The sequence below is a fragment of the Lottia gigantea genome (genome assembly GCF_000327385.1).
Source record: "Lottia gigantea unplaced genomic scaffold LOTGIsca_157, whole genome shotgun sequence".
NCBI classification, from domain to species: Eukaryota; Metazoa; Mollusca; class Gastropoda; family Lottiidae; genus Lottia; species Lottia gigantea.
The window spans coordinates 275,157-299,983 of NW_008707910.1; the positions used below are offsets into that span (position 1 = coordinate 275,157).

Here is a 24,827-nt window from a genome sequence, read left to right on the forward strand (position 1 = left end):
TTAATTCGTTTTCAGTCGATTAAGTAGTTTAATTTGCAAACTCAGGATTAAGATTGTGTTCGAATAAGAAATTGTTAAATATGCTTCTAACTTTGCTGACCAATCAGATGCAAGGAAATCCGTTCTGTTGATAATATTACGTTCAAGATGTCGGTACAATCTTTAGTTAGCAAGAAAAAGAAAAGTTTTATTGGATTACCAGCTCCTCTAGGTTATGTTCCTGGATTAGGAAGAGGGTATGAAATCATTTATACTCTACTTGTTACAATCCATAGCGCTAGCTATTATCATTTCCATTGTAAAGTTCTCCTTTTCAACGAATGAATTGGTGTCTGTGGTTTCCCAACTCCCAGGCTTGCTTTATACATGAATTCGGAAGCATAGCATTTAACTGTTCATTTGATCGCCTCCTTCTAATTAAGAATTGTATATACAATGTTATTGGCATAGCTTCTGAAACATCAGTTTTAATTCAATAATATGAATCATTGGTAGACCCTATCCTGTTGTTATGCTATTATTACTGAGATTGAAACAAATTTCATCTGTTTGTACTTTATTATAGAGCTACTGGATTTACAACTAGATCTGATATTGGTCCAGCTCGAGATGCAGATGATGCAACGTAAGTTAACTTGTTACTAACGCCTATACACCTTTAGGCTAATTTAGGTTACATTAAGTGCTAGTTAAGGCAAAAAAATTAACACCATATTGAATATTGGTAGGCCTACATTTATAATTTACTCCTCAGCCTTCGGTTTTTTCGTAAATGATAATGTGGATGATTTGATGACGAGTTAACAATTGTGTCTAAAAGGTCATTTATTGATATTTTCTGTGAGAAAACCTGGAACAATTCTTCAAGGGTGCATGTTAAATAATTTAAAAACAAGTCAAAGCACAATCTTGGAATCCCCTTTGTTTGCTATTGATTGACATATATTTATAGTGATGATCGACATCCAGTACCAATTAAAAAGAGTAGAACACAAGAAGAAGAAGAGGAAGAAGATTTAAGTGAAGCAAATTTTGATGAAGTAAGTCATTATGTGTGTCTCTGTGGGGGTGAAAAAATATTGAACATAGTACATAACATATGAAATTTTATATTTTTTTTTTATTTTTGTCAAATTTATGAGTTTTGATCTTCAGCTATCCAAAAAATAAAGAATAAAAATGTTGATTCTTCTAACATTGACATAAATCATCTAAGATGTAGCTTGAAAACAAAATAGAGCCTGTACCTTGCAAAACTATCTGACACTCTGACTCAGACTGAGAGTGGGTTTTCCATGTTCAGTACATGTATTTCACTTGGAAAAATGTATTCAAAGATTAACCTCAAATGGATATAAAATCTTACTCCACATATCGAGATATTTTCTTTCAAGAGGTGTATGATGTCAATTTCAGTCGTAGATCACCTCACTCAGTTATCTTCAATGAACCACGTTCATAATATCATTAACATGCCCCATTTACCCCCTGACAATTCCTCCTCCATTGAGAAGCACTGCCTTAGTATATCTTAAGTGAACACCTAAGTTTAATATATTTATACCATGTCTAAGTGGTTCTTGTTGTACACCAGTTTGCAGGTTATGGAGGTAGTTTATGTAGTAAAGATCCCTATGATAAAGATGATGAAGAAGCTGATGCTATTTATGAGGCTGTAGATAAGAGAATGGATGAGAAAAGGAAAGAAAGAAGAGAAGAGAAACTGAGACAAGAATTAGAGAAGTTTCGTCAAGAAAGACCTAAAATTCAACAACAGTTTTCAGACTTAAAGGTAGAGTTGACCAATTTGAACCTTTCCATTGGAAAGTGCTATGCATATGACAGCATAGAATCCGGCAAGACAGCTGGAAAATTTGTGCTTGCATATAATAGAAAAATAACAAAAACAATTAGCAGTATTCTATGTAAAGTGTAAAGTGTTTATATATGCCTCTGTAATATGATATGGATGATGTTTTGGTCAATAATTATTGATGACAATCAAGAGAATAACAAAGTTAAGAACACAAGACCTGGAAACACAAATTTTGAACCCAAAGATAGACCCCCAAAAAAATGTGAAATTACTGCACACCAAACTTCTTCCAGCTTGGTTTAATGGGTTTGTGTCAAGAATTAAACTAATTAATGGATGAAAGTGGAAGTAGACTTGAAAAGATCCAATATTCTATGGCTTTCATTGTGTTTATCTCTAAATATTGATATTTTCAGAGAGATTTAGCTCAAGTAAGTTCAGATGAATGGATGAGTTTACCTGAAGTAGGTGATGCTAGAAATAGAAAACAAAGAAATGCAAGAGCTGAAAAGTAAGATTTTTCCTTTTTTGAACAAAATATAAAAAAAAAGTAGGATGTAAAACTCCATTTCACTTCTAACTTCTATTCACGAACACATGTATTGTTTGAAAATTAAATGTCTCACCTTTTGAAATTTTCTTCCTCAAGATCCCACATGACCTCTTGGCATTGATCTTTCCTGGATTATCCGTACCCATTTACAGCTGGGTCCACTGGAATTATGAGTGAAGTTGACTTATTCAAGGTCATCGGACTATCACACGCCAATGGAGATTGGAACTCACAGCCGACATTTGCTCGACTTAACCAAGCAAACCAATGCCTCATGTAGAGAACCAACGCCTCTAACCGACTGTGCTATAAAACCTCACAAAACATGCTGTAATGTGGTATTAGAATATCAATACTTCTCCTTAACATATATTTATATTATGATAAATTAAGAATCAATCTATCTTGTACTTTGTATAGGTTTACACCAGTACCTGATAGTGTACTAGCTAAAGCTGCTTCTAGTGGATCCATGAATACCAACTTGTCAGCACAAGAACAGGTAAATCAAGTGAATAATTGAAACTTAAGTCACTTAATCACTTACCTTGATGTTAGGGGGTTGAATTAAGACATTGGTCAAGATGATATCTCTTTTCAGGCTAGTTTACCTCTGTAAGTGATGCAGGCCTAAGTGACTCACAGTTTTCCCCATTGCACATTGGTATTGATTGCATCCCTCCATTTGCCTAAAAAGCCTCATAGACGCTGTGAAGAATGAATAATATTAAATATATTTCAACTGTATCTGATTCTGTTTTTTTTAGAAATTTGGAGGGTTAACATCACCATTTGGTACTATAACACCAGGTTTCTCTACCTCTAGTAGTGATATTGATATGAGAAAAATAGGACAAGCTAGAAACACTCTGATGGATATTAAACTTACGCAGGTATGTATTGTAGAAATACTAGAACAAATATATTTTTGAACTCAAGCAATCTTCTTTATTTTGAGTATATCTATTAAAGAAATATTAAAACAGCATTGGATCATGTTGTTACTCAGAATTTCACGCTATGCGATCTTCAGACAATTGACCTTTTTTCAGCCTGTGTTGATACTGAAGTTAGACAAGTAAAAGTTTTTCTCATGTCTACACTTCGAGATGAATGTTTGTTTAAAGAAGTGCTCTCGGGGGCATAAATGATGGAAAGTTTTTCAGTTTAAGACAGAATAAATGTTTTGAATTTATTTGTGTAGGCTTCAGCTCTGCTATCAATGGATTTTGTAATTATTACCTAAAAAACAAACTGCTGGTCTCTATATTTAGTATCTTTCCTGAATAATTCTGTATATTAAAAATAATGCTCTATACATCATTTGTAGAGCAATGTAGAAATGATAAAATAGAACCTGAAACATGTAGATTTTGTTTTAGGTATCTGATTCTGTAACAGGACAGACAGTAGTAGATCCTAAAGGTTATTTAACAGATTTACAGTCTATGTTACCTACACATGGTGGAGATATCAAGTAAGTTTACTGTATTTGAGATCTAACATTCAACTCTTTGAACACTGTGTATGAATGAAATGTCATTAGACTATTAACTACATGTCAAATGATTAAAAGCGTATTTGTTAACATTATGTGATGTTATTTGGTTAAAACCATTGTGAAAAATCAGAAAATGCTGCTTCTTGAAGCCTCTTAAAATAAGATATATTTAAGTTGATTAATGCCTATTTTGTTTCTTTCAGTGATGTTAAAAAAGCTAGATTATTATTAAAATCAGTGAGAGAGACCAATCCTAAACATCCACCAGGTAAAACTTGCTTATTGTATTTGTGTACTTCAGGGAACAATATCAAAATATAAACATAAGCTGTACTATTAGGTTGAAAGTGATTGTAAAGAGGTTTTCTAAACTTTTTATGTGTATGGGGCACTGATAGCATCAATTTACACCATTCCAATTTTCAATCAGATGTCTGTGGTTCTTGCATTTTATGACGTCATTAGAGGGGAACTTCATAGATATCAATAGTAGCTTCCGATAGCTCCCCCCTCTAGTGACGTCATAAATATTATATTATCCTAATGGAAGGAGCTAAGCTACTTAAACTTTAAAGGGACAAGTGTGTCATTTTGGGAGGTTAATTTTAGTCTTGAATACATGTAAATAGTCTTCAGAAGTATTAGAAATGTATGAAAATCGCATAATTCCTTCCTAACTACTTCAAACTAGGAAATTTACTCACTATTTCTATATATGTCTTTTCTATATATCACACAGTATGTTAAATTGACGAGTGATATATTTTTTGATAATATATTAATAATAATTCTGGACGCATATGGATTTGAACATTCAAATTTCCATTAGCTTAGCTAAAATATTCCTGTTTCTTGAGACAAAAGAATAATTGGTCCAAAAAACGGGGCATCTGTCCCTTTAAGAAAGATTTTCAAAATGGTTACCTTGATTCTGATGTGTCCTTGCTTTTAGCGATATAAAATGTAATCAGTATATAACATGAATTGAATATTATTCCAGCCTGGATAGCTTCAGCTAGGTTAGAAGAAGTTACTGGTAAAGTTCAAGCTGCTAGAAATTTGATTATGAAAGGATGTGAAGAATGTCCTAAATCTGAAGATGTTTGGTTAGAAGCTGCTAGACTAATGGTGAGTTTGGGGTTAATTTTTGAGGAATAAAGCAGGGTTTGTTCTTTAGAATTTCTCAATCAGACATTTTAATCAATTAGATTTAGGTCTTGTACCAATTTTCATGAAAAATTAAAAAAATTCATTTGCATAGAAAATATCTAAAAGATCAAAATTGCAGTCATTTATTTTGAAGCTTCAATCAGACCTGACTGGTAAATACAGATAAATCAACAGTTATGGGATAAAGTCGTCTGATAATCTGCTTTGTCGTCTGATAGAACTCAATTTCAGATATCAGTATTATCACTTTTCACATTTAAGTTCCAACATCCAGTTTCCTGCAGGTCAACAAATTAGACCACTCTAGGCAAGTCTTTTAGAGTCACCAAGAACATGATATTGAATATGACAAAATTGTTGGCTCATGAAGTCATCCCATAATCCTTTCAAACTAATACAAAAGTGATGTTGTTTCATATGTTTTACTAATTAAACATTCATTCAGGCTTTACATGACTAGAACTCGTATCTAATATTTTGGTATAAATTGTTTCAGCCTGGTGATCAAGCTAAGGCTGTTATTGCTCAGTCTGTAAGACATCTACCTAATTCTGTTAGAGTCTGGATTAAAGCTGCTGAAATAGAACCTGAATTAAAGGCTAAGAAAAGAGTGTTTAGAAAAGGTATTTTAAAGGCGATTTTCTAACCTTTAGATGTGTATAGTGGACACTGATAGCATCAATTTGCACCATTCCAATTTGTGGTTCTGCAATTTCACTTGAACTAAACCTTTTATGAGCACTATCGCAAAGGTCCTTTATAGATATTATTGGCATCTTTAGCAATAGTGAAGCTAGCTTTCCTGGCTCCAAAAGTAGAAATATATTTTAAAGGTTTATTAAACAATATTTTCTGATATTTCAGCTTTAGAACAGATTCCTAATTCTGTGAAGTTATGGAAGACAGCTGTAGAACTAGAAGAAGAAGAAGATGCTAGAATTATGTTATCTAGAGCTGTAGAATGTTGTTCTACTAGTGTAGAGGTAAGCTTTTAGTCCCAATTTTATGCCTTACTGATAGCAACCATTGACTTCGTTAGAAATTAGAGGCATACCTGGCCCTTTTTGTAAACTGTTTCTTTAATTAGCAAAAGGTTTCAACCCTTTTGTATTATGATGGGTTCCTTTGAAGGGCAATGTTGTTTCCATGGTTACTTTACTCTTAGTCAAATTGCAAGAGAATGACATTGTAATTTGTCGCAAAGTCAATGAAATTTAAACTACACTTTAGGACTCATTCAATTTGTTACATGATGTGGTATCATTATTTGTTATAGTTATGGTTAGCCTTGGCTAGGTTAGAAACCTATGAAAATGCTCGTAAAGTTTTAAATAAAGCCAGAGAAAATATACCAACTGATAGACAGATTTGGATAACAGCTGCTAAATTAGAGGAAGCTAATGGTAATACTGCTATGGTGGAGAAAATTGTAGACAGAGGTAAGATTATTAATCAAGTTTTTGTTGAAACCTGCTTTAGATAATGCAATGTGCAATAGGAAAATTTTAACCACAAAACTGGAAATAGATGACAACTGTCAAAGGGCTGTCATCTGAATTACCCTATTCCATACTGCCCCCTTCAGTCTTTGAGACTGATCGGTAGCCTGGTTGAAAAATTCAAATCACCTTATGCAGGGATTGACCCAAGCATTAATGAGTCTTCTTGGTTTCCAAATATATATTTTTGAGAGTTACATAGCTAATGGTTGTATATTCATTAAATGTTCAAAGCCATGTTCTTTTTATATGTTGTCAGCTATCAACTCACTGAGAAGTAATATGGTAGAGATTAATAGAGAACAATGGATTAAAGATGGTGAAGATTGTGAGAAATCTGGTAGTATTATAACTTGTCAGTCCATTATGTAAGTTTTGATTTCTATCTTTACTTTAAATTTTGTCAGTTTGAAAAGTCTGTTTATGTATATCTGATAACGAAATTTGTAATAGTGATGTCATAATCAATTGGACTGTAAAGATGCAAATAGAAGCTATAATTTCTTTGATACACATACAGAGTCTAAAAATCCTCTTAGAAAGAGCCTCAGAGGCATTCTTTTTGCCTTCTTTACTAGCTCAATGATATATTAACCCTTGAACCCTGAGTGTAAATGAAATATAATGTAATACATCCTGAACTCCAAATAATAAAAATAAAAGCGTATGAATTCACTTAGTAACGGCTGGTATACCTGCTGCTCGGGTTGAAAGGGTTAAGGTTTCTTTCAGTTTTTGTCCGTCTAAACAAAGTTGACCCTTTGTGAATACACCTCATTATTTGTTTGAAATATAAATATATTTCAGCCGTAATGTTATCAGTGTAGGGGTAGAAGAAGAAGATAGAAAACATACTTGGATGGAAGATGCAGATTCTGTAAGCATTCTGTTTAATTCGTTGAGGCAAAACTTTGCCTGTATTTGTTTTTCATGTGTATAGTTGAAATATATTCTGATAGTAATAGAGATACTATACACTTCTGTGTTTGTAGGTATTATAGTTGTTTGAAACATTTTCTTTATCAGCTGATAGAGCTCAATTTAACTAATCTAAGCCATGCATAACATTTTACAGAATGGAAATTGAATGTTAGGTTTGTCTACAATTAAATCAATAACCTATGAATTGAGTTATAATTTGATATCCTCTTTGATTTCAGTGTGCATCTCATCAAGCGTATGAATGTGCTCGTGCTATTTATGCCCATGCTCTGACAGTGTTCCCCAGTAAAAAGAGTATTTGGTTACGTGCTGCTTATTTTGAAAAGAATCATGGTTCAAGGTGAATATACTGTTATAGTTTATAGCACCTCTTTACATTCAATAATGATAAGGAGATTCGCTTTTAAATCAAATTAAGATATATCTTGCTTGAGGGTCAATTTGAAAATTGTGTCCAAGAGAGTTTGTTGAATAGTGTGGAAAGGTGCCAAAACCCAAGAATTCAGATACATTCTATTAAACATTTGTATCAGGTGCAGGAGAACTAAACCACATGATATATCAAATTATACACATAGCAAGACAAAAAACAACCATCAAGACCATTAAAATAAAGGAATGAATCTAGAGATCCACTTTAAGCATCTGCTGCTCTGTAGTCCTCATGACTAGCTGTTTTGGATGCTGAATTTTGCGTTTGCAATCATAAATGATGTTTTTCAGAGAATCTTTAGAAGCTTTGTTAAAACGTGCTGTAGCTCATTGTCCTAAAGCAGAAGTCTTATGGTTGATGGGAGCTAAATCAAAATGGCTGGCTGTAAGTAATTTTCAAATTTTAAAAGTTGATATCCGAATGAAATTTAACAAGTTTTCTTGCCCATGAGATCCATTAGAACTATAGATATTACAGAAGGTTTTTTGTTCCATGTCAATTTTCTGTGTAATGAAAACAAATTCCTATGTCTGTTAAATAACAGATTCAATATTTTATGACAATATATTTCAGGGTGATGTACCGGCAGCACGTAGTATTCTAGCTCTAGCTTTTCAAGCTAATCCTAACAGTGAAGAGATCTGGTTAGCTGCTGTTAAATTAGAGAGTGAAAATAATGAGTTTGAAAGAGCTAGACGTCTATTACAGAAAGCTAGAGCTAGTGCTCCTACTGCTAGAGTAAGTTATTTAACAGTCTTTCAGCTTTATTTTAAAATAATCAAATTTTCTACTTAAAAATGCAGTGAACACCAATTTTTAGGGTATATTTTGAAATATTTATATCATAGTGAAAATGAAGGTAGATATAAAGGTAACAATAAAAAATTAGAATTGTACCGTTTTTCAAATCTTTATGAAGTTCATTAAACAAGGATTAATCCACTGACATTGATGAGAAAACCGAAAAAATAACCAAAAAACCCACAAATTGTTAAACACTAGGAGAAAGAATTTAGCAACCGTTTCTGTTTTTATAAAGCTAGCAATTCTCAAAACAATCTTAGTGCCTGCATGTCCTAGGTTCTTAACTTCTTACATTGTTTCTAGGATATCCTAGCTCTAAGATCGTTTCAAGAATATGTGTTTGGGCCGTTTAGTGCTCTTTCATAGGTGACTAGAATATAAAGTTTCTTTCATAAAATGATACAGGTAGCTTAAATTGAGTTCATTCAATTGATTAACATAATTATAAAGATGACTTAACCTTGGAACTGACCTTCAGAAAGAGTTCAAAGAGATGTATTGTTAAAGAAATGTATTTATAATGATGTTTGATATATTCTAGGTATTTATGAAGTCTGTAAAGTTAGAATGGTGTCTACAAGATATATCTACAGCTAAACAATTATTAGATGATGCTGTCTCACATTATCCTGATTTTGCTAAGGTATTACTAATCGATGAGCATGTAAACTTGCAGTTGTAGTTCCTTAATTAACATAAAGGGCACATTTATTTGACATAGCCTCTTATGGTAAACTCTAAATACACAAGGGCCTTTTAAGTAAGGATGAGGACCTATATTACCCTTAAGGACCACAGTTTTTTTCAGATTAATGTGTGTAGGATTATATCCAAAAGATCTCGGATAAGTTTTGAATTAAGAAACAGTATCTGGCATGTGGCCTTGTATTCACTAGATCTCAACATGGGTCCCATCCTCATGGCATCTTCAAGTCTACAAAGCTTCATGGGTACTAGTAACAATTCGATAGCAAGTCACAAGTCTAATGCTCTAAACCATCTTATTAATATTGGGTTGTATTGTAGTTATGGATGATGAAAGGTCAGATATTACAACAAGCCAGTAAAATGGAGGAAGCTAAGGAAGCCTATAATCAGGGGGTAAGTTCTTTGCACATTTCTATCAGCATTTAATTGGCAGCCATATTTGATTGTAGCATTGGTATGTTACACAATTTACCCTAATCCAAATATCACGTGGGTGGTGCTCTATTTGCAAGTTCTTTACCATGGCCGTCTGTTCCAATTCTAGGCATCATTTGGGAAGATATAGGACCAGATATGTTAGATTCAATTTTACACTTCTGTTCCATTCTGCGCCATTTTGAATTATGTCTATGTACTGTTGATTGAGCTCAACAATCTAGCGCCACATCTAAGTCATATTGAACATCAAAAATGTCAATTTATTTCATATACATCTATAGTCAAGGATTGTTACATCAATGTTTTTTTGATTTTAGTTAAGAAAATGTCCACAATCAACAGGTTTATGGTTATTAATGTCTAGACAAGAAGAGAAATTAGGACATTTGACTAAAGCGAGATCTATCATGGAAAAAGCTAGACTTAAAAATCCAAGATGTCCAGAACTTTGGTAAGTAAATTGTCAAGACTGAAACACTTTGACCTATTGTTCTTTCACAAATTGAGTATCTTAATGTTTTATTTCAATTTTATTAAAAGCTATTATTATTACCTGGTTTTATTTAGTTTTTTAAATAATTTAATACAGGTTGGAAGCTGTAAGAGTTGAAAATAGAGCTGGATTAAGAAATATAGCATCTACATTAATGGCTAAAGGTACAAATCTTTCTGAAATTTAAGTTAAATTTAGATTATTAGGAAAGACTATTATGTGTTTCAGAAGGTTCATTTGCTGTTGTTGTATTCGATTCGCATATTAAAGGGACAGATGCACCATCTGTTTGACTTATCGTGCCTTAGTCTTAAAAACAGGAATTTTTTCACAAAGCTAATCAGTAATAATGTTCACAGATCACCATTGAAATTTGATTCTTCAAATCAATGTGTGACCACAATTATCCACATAAAGAAGATAAAATGATGACCCCTCTTTTCTTTTTAAGACCCAAATCAACCCTAGAAAATGGTGAATCATGGCCTTTAAATTTAGAAAGTAGAAAACTGAACATGCACTAATCTATAGGTCAAAGTCCAAAAGTTATATGGCCCTGTCTAATACTTTCTGTGTATTGTCTATGGTAGCACTACAAGAATGTCCTAACTCTGGTATATTATGGGCAGAAGCTATATTTATGGAACCACGACCTCAGAGAAAAACAAAATCTGTGGATGCATTGAGAAAATGTGAACATGATCCTAATGTGTTATTAGCAGCTTCTAGGTAACACTTTCAAATTTGTGAACTTCACGATTTTTATTCTCAAAATCCATATATAACAGTCAATATTTTAGCAATATTTTTAAAAATGTATTACACTTAAAATATCTCTATATTATGGGCATTACATTAAAACATATGACTAGAGCTCTAGATTTGAGGCTATGAGTTTATTTTGAGGAGGATATATTTTAACTAGAGCTCAAGTCGGGAGGCAGTGTGCTTTCTTTCATGCAAGTTTTAGGTGGAAGGACATATATTGGAACTAGAGCTCTAAATAGAAAGGTTTTGTGCTTGTTTCACATGTTTTATGTATGTATATTTATTTTTAGATTATTTTGGACAGAAAGAAAACTAAGTAAAACTAGAGATTGGTTTAATAGAACAGTTAAAATAGATCCTGATCTAGGTGATACCTGGGCTAATTTTTATAAATTTGAATTAATGCATGGAGATGAGGTATAGTAGATTGCTTTTTTCAAAAGATTTCCAACTGCTAGATTACACAAGAGCGACCTTTTAATGCTGCCATTTTCAAATGAAGTTTAAATTGGAATTTACAGTATATTTATTTTTTATTTCATTTACATTCAAGGGTTCAAATACAACAGTTCTTTTCATTAATATGTCACTTTGTCTGAGCATTAAATCATTTCTTTTGGGTTAATTATTTTGCATTATTGAATTATATTTTCAGAGAAGTCAAAATGAAATATTAAAAAGATGTACGGCAGCTGAACCTCATCATGGTGAATATTGGTGTGAGATATCTAAAGATATTAAACATTGGAGGTTACGTACAGAGGAAATATTACCATTAGTAGCTAATGCTATACCATTGCCTACATAAACTGGTGGGAACTAGACACAAGATCAACTCAATATAGGATTAACAAATCCTTGTTATGTGCCTCATATTCCGAAGAAGGATAAAATTCCATAGAAATAATAATGACAATGTTTGAAAGGCTTATTCCAAGGCCAGATTTCTGGTGTTGCCTGATTTTGTCTAGCACTTCATATTCCTGAAATTCCATTCAATAAGTGAAAATGTTTGTCAATTTTTGTCTTTATTGCCTGATTCATATTTATGGGAACAAAGTAACTTCTATGTAATGCTGATCCATTTTGGAAATCAGATTTAAAAGTTATTTGGAGAAAGTGAAATCAAGCAGTTTAAATCTAGCAGACTAAAAGGAAGACAGCAATGAAACGTTTTTTAATGACATAAAATGTTATTTGTTGTATGTAAATGATACATAATGATAATAAATAGAAACTTTATATAGTGTTTTATAGTTAAACAAAATACAACATTATGTCATTGACCAAATTATAGGTTATAAGTCATGGCCCTGGCTCCAAGCTCCTCTCTCGTCTTCATTAGCCAAATAAGGTACAGAAGAGTAGGATGTAAAACTCCATTCATTTCATTTCACAAGGTTCTCTTTTGAATCAGTACTTTTCCTTATATCTTCAGGATCCCATCTGATTTTTTAGTCTTAAGTACTGAAACAAAAAAGAGACAATTCTATTAAAGAAATCAAATCATATTCTTGATCAAAGAATTCAGTGTTTTGTGGATTAATATTGTTGTAAGGATTGTCAGACACAAACCAATTTAACAGGCTTGTCAATAATCAATCAATAACATATGATTACCAGCACTTTTGGTACTTACATTCTTTCTACTTTGAATAGCTTGTTGTATCCATAATAATTCCATAGCTAGATTCTTTCTCAATTCTTTTAGTTCACTCTTCTCTGTTGGCAATCTGATCTCTTCTGAAATACAAAAAATGTTAATGTCTCCATATAAACGCAACCTACCTCATTTTTTGAGCATCACAGAAGATTGCTAATGGATCATATCAAAATGTACATAGGTGTGTTTAAGATATAAAGAAAGACCTAATGGCAAGATGGTTTTAAATCGATAATTACCTGTAGCAAATGATGACAATTCAGCATCCCAAACTGATGTGACATCACACAAAACTGAGTTACTGGCATCTGTTTTGTGTATTTCTTTTGCATTTGTTTCTCCATAATTTGGCACCAACGAATTTTCTTCTTTATCAGAAGTCTCTTCTATGCTCAAATGTTCTCTTGGTACTGCTTGACTCTGTGAGTCTGAGTCTCTAACTGGAATACTGTCCAAAGAGTCCAGCCTGTCCTGTTCTCGGTCTGTTTGATTACAGACATCTAACACTGAATCATTAATGACCACAGGATCAGATACAGTTCCAGTTCCTCGTGCACTAACTGAATTTAAAGGATTGTCTTTAGGTTCAGAGAAGTTTTCAAAATCAGTCTGAATTTCAACAGAAAATTTTATGTCTTTGGATTTTTCTGAACTTTTCTGTGATTTTCTGTGTCTTTTGCTGGATATCTTTGGCAAACAAGGTTGTTCTGATGGCCATTCTACATTGAGATCTTTTCTTTCAATTTCTTGACAAATTTTTTGGTATTCAAGTCTGAGGTCTGTCAGCCATCTTCTTGTTAGTGTTCCTCTGATGTAAGCCTAAAAATAAATTCATATAAGGCTTAGTAGTAATGAACAATATATTTTTGGTTACTGGTATCGACTTATCCTTATTTGCCAATAACTGCTGAGACAAACTGGAATGAAATGAACAGAGTTTTCCTTTTTCTGCACCAAATGGGCTGATGAAGTCACCAATGCCATGCAGTGTGAAATGAGAAAAAATTGGCCAGGAGTCAGGACAGTGGCATTTACTACTTTTCCAACTGTTGAAGGATCATATGTGCACAACCTGCTGGCTAACACGGGATCTTCAATTATTTTTCCTTATCAGTCCCAACGACCTGAATCACTGACAATGACAGAAGGAAACCCGATTTAGAAATCAAAAACAAGCTGCGACAAGATAAGTTTATTTTCAAAAAATATCAAGAGCAAGAGTAATGTTTGCCCACTTCTAATAATCGCGAAAACTTTTGACATTATTATTTTAAGCATACCGATACATGTTTACGAAATTTATAAGTACCTGCAAAAGCATTAACTGATTAATGTCAATTTCTTCCAAAAGCTGAAAATATTCGTCATTTTCTTCCGCCATCTTGATGTAAACAATGAAAGTGCAATATGATTGGCTGAGAAAGAAGCCATTTCGTCAATTAATTTCGATCTGCATTTAAGACGTTTCGTAAAAAAAACACTAGTTATACTTATAAAACTCCTCAATTAGGGTAATTAGAATACAATATTTCGATTGAAAGAATTCACTATGCTTCCACATAAATTGTTTTAATGCTAAGTAGTTATTCGGAAGAATGATTTCATATGGCCAGATAAACATATACGAAACGACCTGAATGTTGCCGAGACAACGTAAACAATTCGGGATTTGAGGGATGTATGGCGTCGTGTTAAGGTAAACATATTTGATACAAAAAGCGACGTTCATATAGGCCTAGATTTAGATCCTCAGTCTTTTTAAAACAATTTCCATTATACAACACACTACCCTTTTATATATTGTACTCTTTCGTGTATTTCAGTCCAATTTTGTAGGCTTTTTTGTCATTTTTGGTTCAGGGAAGAAGCGCACTAAGTTAAGACGTAAGGTAGACTGTAGTAAGACTTATTTATTAGGTCTACTCCACTCCACGTCTTCTGAGTCTCTCTGTGTCTGAATTGATCCAACACTTGACATATGACCATTTGAAAGGCATGTCCCATAATCCATTTTTAAAAGATCATGGTCAGTCCTAAATTAGTGCTGATAAAAGCTCAATTTCAACCTTTTTTTATGATTATCTGCTTTCCCTGGGACCTGCTCTGTTCAATATAAACTAAAATTATAAGATTGCCTCTTCCAAACCATTATAAATAACATGGCTACTAATATATATGACATCATCACTGCTGCCAATGACGGCATGTCTTGAGACGTGATGACACTTTCAAACAGTTTTTGATTGATAGGAAAATAAATTTATAATTCTTAGGAGTGATTAGCTTATCCATTGTAAATATAATATCTGTCTCCTGTTTATCTTTTCAGTTCATATTATGAAGCATTGAAATGGCAGTAACAAAGTGGTTCAGGAGATGAGTGATAATAAAACCGAGAAACAGGGTAGAATAGTTACGCAAAATTCAGATCTTCTGAGACTTCTCAGAGATAAAACTGAAGAATCCTTAAAACAAAGTAGGTTTCTGTCCAAAAATGTAGGTCAAAGGAACAAAAACCAAAACAATTCAGAAAATGCTAATAAATATGATGGAAGATATGTTGGCCTACCAAATCCAGAATTAGAAGAGACTGATTTAGATAAGAAAAGTGGCGCTAAAAGCAGACATCCCAGTGGTAGTAAGGTATTTTCCGTAGTTAATCCAGCATTATTAAGAGCAGTTGGCATCAAGCCTACAGCAGAGCAGGAGGCAAATTTTGATTCTTACAGTCCTCGTAAGAATATTTCGAACTCTCAAGTACCCCTTGTGGATGAAAGAAGCACGGGAGTAAATTCAAGAAAAACCAAGGTTGATACTAATAATAACTCTTCAGAGGCTATAACATACAATAATTATTTAGCAGAACCCTCTGATTATCAGCACAGATACTCAGGTGAAGGTTCTCCACATCTCCAAACTTCATATAATGCTCTTCAGTTTGAATCAGAAGAGTCATTAAGGCCAACACAAAAGATTAGTAATTATAGCGTTGATAGTTTAGACGCCAAGGATTCCTGGTCTAATGTGAAAGGAGTGCATAGTACAGAACCAGTGAGTAGTTTTAGTGGTTTAGAGGCAAATAGGTCTAGAGTAGATTTAGGATCAGATACAAAGGGTACAAATCAGAAAGCAATAAAAGCAACTAGTCAAACAAGCATGACCAGTAAGAAGACTCCAAATCAACGTGTGTACATTGAGTCACCAACTTTCACACAAGCTGAAGAAGAAGAGTATAGGTTTGTCAGCAGTCGAGTGGATGATTATGGTGATGATCAGGATACACACAGGAACTTGCAGGTCCCTGCAGAACCACCAGAAAGTGTCAGTCCCATGAAAGGGAGTAAGGGGAGTCGTCGAGTCCATTATGAGGATTCTCTTGAATATGTTGACTCAAACAGATATGAGGATGTTGATGAATCAGAGTCCAATCCTAGAGTCAACAACAGTAGACAGTATGTTCTGAAACCATCTGAGTCTACAAGATCAGCAATGAGTCAACCTTCAGAACTTACTGTTGCTCCTCGTCAGTTACCAGAGAGAGCTCCAGGATTAGGTCATAGACTGCCCACAGGACCTTCGTATGATCCTGATGATGAAGATGAACTGGAAAGGGAAACAAATTATCAGGTGAATCTTATAACAAGGATTGGAGAAAATACAAAGAGAGTCTCTGATCTGAGTGTTCCCAAATTAACATTACCAGTAGACAGTGATGAAGAGTTTGCAAGAGATTCATTAGATGTTGAAGACACACCTCACAATAATTTTGTCAAAGACTCCTTAGATCTCTACAATCCACACAATGGAGGTTCAAAGCAAGGAATTCATCCTAATCAAAGTCCATTGAAGCAGCAGCAAAGAGCTCAACAACCAAATTCTTATCAACACCATCCAATGGTTGAACCATGGGAGGAACAGTATCAGGATGATTATCAACAAGGATATCACCAGCACAATGATCAAACACCAACACGACAGCCAAGTGTCCAACCAAGATTTCCTCAACAACAGGAAAGTCAGGAATCCTATTATGCTCAGGGTGATATGTACATGCAACCCATGCCTCAACAAGCCAAGTCATATCATCAGATACAAGAAAGTCCAGATCTTAGATATGGTCCTGTCAGTGAGCACCCATCACAAACACCAGCTTACAGAGTCGGCATTGCTGGTTATCAAGAGAATGAAAATGATTATGACCTACACAGAAACAACCAACAAGGCATACACCCACCCTCTGAACAATTCTTTAAAGATCCCAGGTCAAAGCCCATGAACAACCAAGACTCAAGATCAAATCCTAACATAAATCAGTATCCAAGACAAGAACATCAATTTAATCAATATGATGAATATGAAGATCCCAGATTACAGAACATGAATCAAGATCCCAGAGCATATCCTGTTGTGAACCAAGATCCGAGAGCGCATCCTGTTGTGAACCAAGATCCCAGATCACATCACGTTATGAACCAAGATCCCAGATCACATCATGTTATGAACCAAGATCCTAGATCACAGCATGTTATGAATCAAGATCCCAGATCACATCCTGTGGTGAACCAAGATCCTAGATCACAGCATGTTATGAATCAATATCCCAGATCACATCCTGTTGTGAACCAAGATCCCAGATCATATCCTGCTACGAATCAAGATCAAAGATCACAACCTGTGATGAACCAAGATCCAAGAATACAGCATGTTATGAACCAAGATCCAATAACACACCCTTATATGAACCAAGATCCAAGATCACAACCAGCGGCAGGTGTGCCCTATGGTAGAGCTTCTCAAGATCGCTATTCTTATGATTCATATCAAGATCAGGGCTATGATGAAGATGATCAAAATATCTATGATGATGATACAACTCCAACAAATGAGGGTACTTTATCTCCTCAAAAAGAATCCTCAAGAAACGAACAGCCCAAGGTAGACTACATAGAAAATAATAGAAAGAATTATGGCAGAGTTGCAAAGAAGAGCTATAAAGAGATACAACAGATTAAAAAGGAGGAAGGAATGAAACTAGAGAACAGGTTCATCAAACCAAAATTGAAGCCTAAGAAAAAACAACCCAATTCTGCTCCAGTAAGTAACAGCAAACCAGATGAACGCTATGCTTCTTCACCACAACTCAACCAAAAACAGACTACAGCTGAAGAACTGTGGGCAAAAAAGGCAAGCAATTTGTCATACAAAAAAGGTCCAAAGAAGCAAGGAAAACTCACAAAATTTCCCAGTGACGGTGGATTGCCAATTGCCAATAGAAAGCCACTTGATCCAGCCAACCACAGTCTTCCTCCAGCTGGGTTTATCCATTCACCACTGCGTAAACCTTTGTCACTGGAACCCATTTCTCGTGAATTGGTTACTGAAGATGGTCAAAGAATCAGTGTAGATGTGAACCTTAAGTTATTATCACCACCTCAGTCAGGATCAACCAACCTGTACTCCCAACAACAAGCATTTGAAGATTATGGAAATCCAGTTGGAGCGCCTTATGATATATCTACAGATTATGGAGCTCTTGGATCAGGTTACCAACAAGAGTATGATGGCTATGATTATGAGGTAACTACAAACTGTTTTAACCAAGATCATTTAGATGACCTTTTTTCTACCTTTTTTTACCAGTAACAAGTACTGTGAACTCTGTTCATTTTTGGCTTTTTCATTGCACCATACAAAACTTCATTTCCAAAACAATTTGCCAAAAGCCCAAAAAGTATAAGTTAATCTTAAAGCAACATTTTTTAGGGAAAAGATATGCCATGAATTGATTTTTATGATGGGTTCCAACATTAATATTTTTCTTTTATATTCAGCAGTATTATCCAGATCAAAGACAAGATTATCCTTCATCAAGAGATTATGAATCGGCACCAGAATATTTGGACTACTCCCAGCCTGTAAATTTACCAGATGGACGACCAGTATCCAGTCCTTATAAGGTCATACCACCCATTCCTACCAGTAGTGGTAGTAGTCCAACAAAGCCCATCAATCCAGAAGATAGTTATGTGGTACAATACAGAAGACAGAAAGAGAAGAAGAATGAAGAACCTTGGTATAAGATATATAATTTAAAAGATTATCGTAAGATGCAGAAAGAAGTTAGACTAGGTAGCCTTGGTCCTGATATAGATAGTACAACACATAAAGAAAAGGTTAGTTTGGACAACAAGATTTATTGTCAGCAGAGCTGAAAGTATGGCCTACATGAAGCCATTCCTTGCACATGCTGGACATGTTGCTCCACTGCAATTTGTCATCAGATGAGAAATGGCTACAGCTTGTCTACGAGACAGTAAAGAGCACAAATGTCATCTGAAATGTGCAAATATCGAAGAAGAACATGTACAATTCTGTGCATTGTTTATGAGCCTTTTTGTAAATATAAACGGAAAATCCAGGAAAGTGGTTTGGTCATTGACCAGCTGGTAAACCGGATCTTGTAGGCCAAAACCATAATTGTAATCCTTGTAAAAAGGTTGTTTTTCTATCTATCTTTTTCTTATTAGTAAACAGTGTCATGTTGCATTAAGTGCATCAATTGTTCTTATTTTATTTCCTTAGATTGAAAAGTTTCAGCGCCAAGCAGATTATGCTAGAATGGTAAATGAAAGAAATAAGAAACAGACTGTACATAAACGCCCACCTAGTTATCCTAGAAAACAAGAACCTACAGATGATATGATTAGCAAAAGACAATTGGTAGGTATCCTATTTGAACTTTTGTATAAGAATAAATCAGAATTATCTTTTCAGAATTAAAATCATACACCTGGAGCTACTACAATTGAGTAAAAATAGCTGATAAAGCAAGTGTTAAGATTCTAGACATTTCTTGACAATGTTGGTATATATAATTTTACTTTCAGGCTGTTGAATACTCAAAGACAATTCCAAAGCCAAGTGTCAAACCTAATCCCAATGGTTATAATTCCTACGAAGTTTCAGGTCAGATTCCAATGGGCAGTCACTTGCTCGAGTCCCCTAAAACTAAATCCTCAGAAATGGATGTGATAGATCTAGAAAATTTAAGACTGAGGCATGAAAGAGACAAACAGAATGTGGCAGTGATCAAACAAAATATGGAACTTCAAAAAGGATAAGAATACTGTGTGAATATTGAAAGGATTGGAAAGAAGTTTTTGAATTTGTTATGTCTATTTGGGACAATTATAGCATCAATAAGCACCAATTTCAAATTTCAGTCAGATTTCTGTTGGTCTTGGAATTCAACTAAAAGTAGGTGTGGTCTGGTCTATCTATTGCACAGGCCCTTAGCAACTTTTGTGGTATTGGCATCATGAGGTCTAGTTAGTGCATTTTGATGCTATCAGTGTCTCCTAGAACATAAAATAGTAAGAAAACCTCATAACAATCTTTTAAAGGTTAAAATAGGGCTGTTCTTTTGAATTTATTTCACGTGTACATTCATAATTGAATTTCATCAAAATTTCATCAAATGAGTGTTAGAGGACAAAATGGCTATTTTTATATAGTTTTATATGGTATTCAGTAACCCTCTAGTTCATAAATCAACATAAATGAAATTTTTCTAGAATTAGCTATATTACAAACGTTATTGTAGCAGTTTTTTCTGATGAGCTGGGGTTACTCACTCTTTTAATACACCTGATGCAACTCTGTTCGTTTGTCAATTAGGTATCTCATTTGAAGAGTACATGCTCTATAAGAGTGCAGGCACATAAACAGTCTTGGTCGCTGTCACCGACTTGAGTCTTAAAATCTTGTGTGTGTCTGCGCTTCCATGACAAGGTTATCGCATTGCTGACAGGATTTATATCAAAATTAATATTTGTTAATATTTTATTGTCTGCGTCATCATCCAATCAGATTATGATCTGCATATGATTATCAAGCAACCGACTGGAGATTTTTGTCTCCAAATGTGACGTTGGTCGGTGAAACTCTCAACAACACTGAAGCCTAGTCAGCGACAAAAATCACCAACCAAGATCATTCTTGTGCCTGCACCATGAGAAAATATGTAAAGAATGATCTGTTCCAAACTCTGAATTTTAAGTATCCTTACAAAACATCGAGTAGGCTTATAATCTTCCTAATATAATAAAACATGCAACTTATATGAAATATTTACGTAAATATGTAATAGCATTACCTTTTGATTACAATTTAAGAATTATTGTAAAAATTTACTTACTTTTGGTAAGACATAAGGCAATATCAATATGATGTCATATAGAATTGTTTTTATTGTATCACAGAAATGTTACTGTTATTGATTAATTACTTAGAAAAATTGAGATTGAAACAACTATCTGTGATATTATATATTTTTATATTGTATTATAGAAATCATTTTAATTTTCAATATTGGTATCTTAAGAGGACCTTAAGATTGCCTAGAATATATGAACAAAATGATAAACTTGTTTTAACTTTTGTACTTAATTGATTTGAGTTTAAATTCTAGAATTATTTATCATCTTTTAATTCAGAATCTTAAGTGATTGAAAATTAAGATGATATTGTTGAGCTTTCATGTATTTCAAAATATAAACATGAAAAAGTCTATTACGTCTTTGGGTAGGATGAGTGTTAATTGAAATTGTGCATGTCAAGCCAATTGTTATCAGACCATGCTACCTTTGAGAATAATGGACTCTTCCTGATGTCTTGCATGTGCATTGGTTATAAAGACTTCAGTCATGTATATCAAAATGTACAAAATCGTATGAACTAAATAATTAAATTGAATGTAATAAATAAATATAATACTATTTTGAAACTATTTTAATAGCCAATTAAATATAATACTAAATACTAAATTGAATATATTATTACTATGTTAAAGGCTACTTGCGATATAGTTTTAGTATTCAAAAATATTTTTAATAGAATCAAATAACTAAATTGAATTCAATCTAAATTTTATACTTGATTTTTAGATGATGAAAACTTCAATATCAGAACAGTTTTCTGTAAGCAGCATTATTGAAAGAGCCAAATTAAATTGGAAGCAATATTAAAGTTGGATTGTAAAAATTGTGTGAAGTATTTATTATTCTGATTGTTATTATTTATTTGTTGATCATTCCAGTTTTAATTTGATTTGACAAAGTTTTCTGTGATATGAATTAAATGATTGATAAAAAAAGATTTGTTTCATTTAGGCCATGGTTCACCATTTTGGGGGGTTGATTACATGTGAATTTCTTTTTCTTCAAAAGCACTAGAAATGTACAAAATCACATAAATCGTTCAAAAATATCTCAAACAAGGAATTTCACTTTATATTTATATTTCTTCTCCATATATGACAGTGTCTCACTCAAAGAATGGGTCGTCATTAGAACTTTCGAACGTGGATAAATCGGGCTAGTATTTTGATGGTGAGTTGAGAACACTATAAATAATAAGCTTAGCAAAAATAATTCCTTTTCTGAGACTGAGGTATGATTAGTCGATTTAAAGACATTTGAAGACAACCCACAAATATAAATATATAAAACTATGTAACCTGTGTGTAAACGAAAAACTTTCCATCATTAATGCCCCTTAGCCTACTTCTTTAAACAAACGTTCTAAACTCATCTCAAAATGTAAACATGAGAATAAGTTCTACTTGTTCTATAGTAGGGATGCAGACTGAAGATCGCATTGCGTGAAACTCTGAGTAACATTACGATTCAAGTGCTGTTTTTATATTTCTATTTGTATAGTAGTCAAATTGCAGAAATTCAAGGAGGTAGGCAATACATGTTAAATAATTACCAATATACTCAATGTTTATAACATACAGCTAGTTTTTATCTACAAACTACCTCAACAAAGTGTTGTTTCAAAAAATTTCAAACATTATTAGTGTTCGTTCAATCATCCATATATGTGTAGGTCACATTTTGTAGGTATCATTGGTCACAAATGCAATATTCATGTTCCATAGAAAATTCTAAATCATCCATGAAACTCAGTGTCTCTTAAAATAATTGGTTCCACATAAAAGCAAATTTTACACACAGTCCTAATATTAAAAATGTTCACTTCACTTTAGGATCTTCATTTTGTAACTGTGTCTCTTCTGCTTGTGATCTGGCTTTCTGTTCTTTAATTTCCTTTACCTTATCAGCATAGCATAAATGGAACAATTTCTTGGCTGTTATTTTGTCTTGTTTCACTGATTCAGAACGATAGGAGATATATGGTTTAAGCTGAAATGAAACAGAAAAACATGGTTGTATATTAAAAGTAAATGAATACTTGATGAATTTTTGGTTGTATAAAATGTATTTAGAAATATTAAAACAGAGCTAGATACTAGAATCATGTTGTTACTCAGAGTTGCACGCTATGCGATCTTCAGACCACTGGCCTATTTTCAGCCTGCGTTCCTACTGAACATTTGTTTAAAGAGGTGTGTGTAGGGACATTTAAACTTTTCAGTTTAACACAGAGTTCATGTTTTAGTTTTATTTGTGTAGGCTTAAGCTTTCATATCAATGGACCAGGATATTTTGTGATTATTATTTTTCAGTTAATTGTATTTATAGTGTATTGATATCTGACAGATCCTCACCAAAACAGACAATCAACCCCCGCAAATGGCGAATCTCTCCCTTTAAACTTTCTAAACCAGACTTCAGTAAATGAAGCAAGATGAACTGTAACAAGATCAGTAATAGCTCACCTTAAAATCAGTCAAATCAGGTACAATAAATTCTGGAACCATTTCAGGTATAATTTTGAATCTATTAGTTGACTTATCTATTTTTCCTGGTGGATGAGCCACTGAAATTATACACAATAACAAATGAATGATTTCAAAAATATGATAATTACCCTCAAAATTTAGACTGCCAGAAAATTTCCATAGAAAATGGTTTTATTCACTCCATACAATAACTGACTTCTACATTCACAAAATCACAGCCTTGTACGAATCCAAGGCAGGAGAAGAAAGAATCTTTGGGCAGCAACATCTTTTAATAGCTATTTTCAATAGACCTATAGAAGTCATTCTAAGATTATGGCATGCAATGGAAAAATCATTTTGTGAAATGAAAGAAGAAAATTCAATGCTGAGCTTATTGCTGGGAGGGTGAGGGTGGCCTTTTTCAGGTGTTTGAATTTAATTTGATCACCAATGTCTGTTACTTAGAAATATTCTTGTACTACATTTAACATTGAACTCTGAATTTAATTTTTTCTCTCATTTCATAAATATTCAAAATAAAATTTTCAATTGTATGCCATTTTTCTTAGAATGTCTTCAGGTCCATAGAAATGTGAGGTTCAGTGATATTACATTTAAAATAGACACACTTTCCTCTTAGAAAATTCACTTGAAAATGGCCCACTTTTCAGAATGAAAATTCACCTCTGTAAAATCATTTTTGCATTTAATATTATTGTCAGTGTTTAACATTTTCATCCATTCAAAGACAATCCAAAGACAATCTAAGTTAGTTAAGACTCTCAGTAGTATTTTGTAGTTGATATTTCAATTCATATGAAAATGTCAAAATTCAATTCCGAAAACAGTGTAGTCAGAGAGTAACAAGATCTAAAACTCACCATGTTTTGCAAGTGCTGTTTGTAATAATTTAAACCCTTCTTTTTCTTTCCAATGAACAGCTTTGGCTGACAGTTCATCTTTGCCTAGATCTTTAGGAGAAAATGGCCTGTTCTTTTCTTCTCTCATTCTCTCTCGCCTCCTATTTTTAAGTACAGATTCGGTTTTGCTTATGCTTCTTATACTTATAGAACTCCTAGAGCTGCCAGTTAATGTCAGCACTTGATGCACCTTTATTAGAAAGTTTGACTGCAACTGAGATAAAGACATGATATTTCTATTAATAAATGTAAAAAATTTGTTATAGTTAAAATTTACTTATTTTTCTGCCATATTGCAAAGGGGTATAACTCTGAAAAAATGTTGATAAATAGCTAGTCCGTTTCTGGTGTTTGGCTTCATACCTTATGTATATCATTATCGGGTATTTTGTTTGTATAGCTTATCATCTAATTCATTCATATATAGAT

General features: G+C 33.4%; 4 protein-coding genes across 4 annotated transcripts; 2 read left to right on the forward strand and 2 right to left on the reverse strand.

Annotated features, from left to right (window-relative positions):
- Window positions 1–147: 147 nt before the first annotated feature.
- Window positions 148–11,933, forward strand: LOTGIDRAFT_141173 (hypothetical protein; the record flags this gene model as incomplete). The annotated part of the gene is made up of 25 exons (XM_009050851.1): window positions 148–236; window positions 566–625; window positions 953–1,040; window positions 1,595–1,792; window positions 2,233–2,327; window positions 2,790–2,871; window positions 3,137–3,262; window positions 3,752–3,846; window positions 4,074–4,138; window positions 4,871–4,998; window positions 5,537–5,663; window positions 5,905–6,023; window positions 6,317–6,479; window positions 6,799–6,907; window positions 7,347–7,416; window positions 7,700–7,821; window positions 8,205–8,298; window positions 8,488–8,652; window positions 9,260–9,361; window positions 9,745–9,819; window positions 10,182–10,315; window positions 10,454–10,521; window positions 10,948–11,086; window positions 11,416–11,542; window positions 11,781–11,933. 25 exons carry the CDS (start codon window positions 148–150, stop codon window positions 11,931–11,933), a joined length of 2,793 nt encoding a protein of 930 aa, XP_009049099.1.
- A 626-nt stretch (window positions 11,934–12,559) lies between these two features.
- On the reverse strand, window positions 12,560–14,169 carry LOTGIDRAFT_173375 (hypothetical protein; the record flags this gene model as incomplete). Its single annotated transcript, XM_009050852.1, has 4 exons — window positions 12,560–12,592; window positions 12,765–12,868; window positions 13,028–13,607; window positions 14,098–14,169. 4 exons carry the CDS (start codon window positions 14,167–14,169, stop codon window positions 12,560–12,562), a joined length of 789 nt encoding a protein of 262 aa, XP_009049100.1.
- Window positions 14,170–16,491: 2,322 nt separating this feature from the next.
- Window positions 16,492–17,320, forward strand: LOTGIDRAFT_201006 (hypothetical protein; the record flags this gene model as incomplete). The annotated part of the gene is made up of 1 exon (XM_009050853.1): window positions 16,492–17,320. A coding segment is annotated over exon 1 (636 nt), but the record flags the coding sequence as incomplete, so codon positions are not given.
- A 5,505-nt stretch (window positions 17,321–22,825) lies between these two features.
- LOTGIDRAFT_173377 (hypothetical protein) lies at window positions 22,826–24,486 on the reverse strand (the record flags this gene model as incomplete). The annotated part of the gene is made up of 3 exons (XM_009050854.1): window positions 22,826–22,996; window positions 23,473–23,573; window positions 24,360–24,486. 3 exons carry the CDS (start codon window positions 24,484–24,486, stop codon window positions 22,826–22,828), a joined length of 399 nt encoding a protein of 132 aa, XP_009049102.1.
- Window positions 24,487–24,827: the final 341 nt, after the last annotated feature.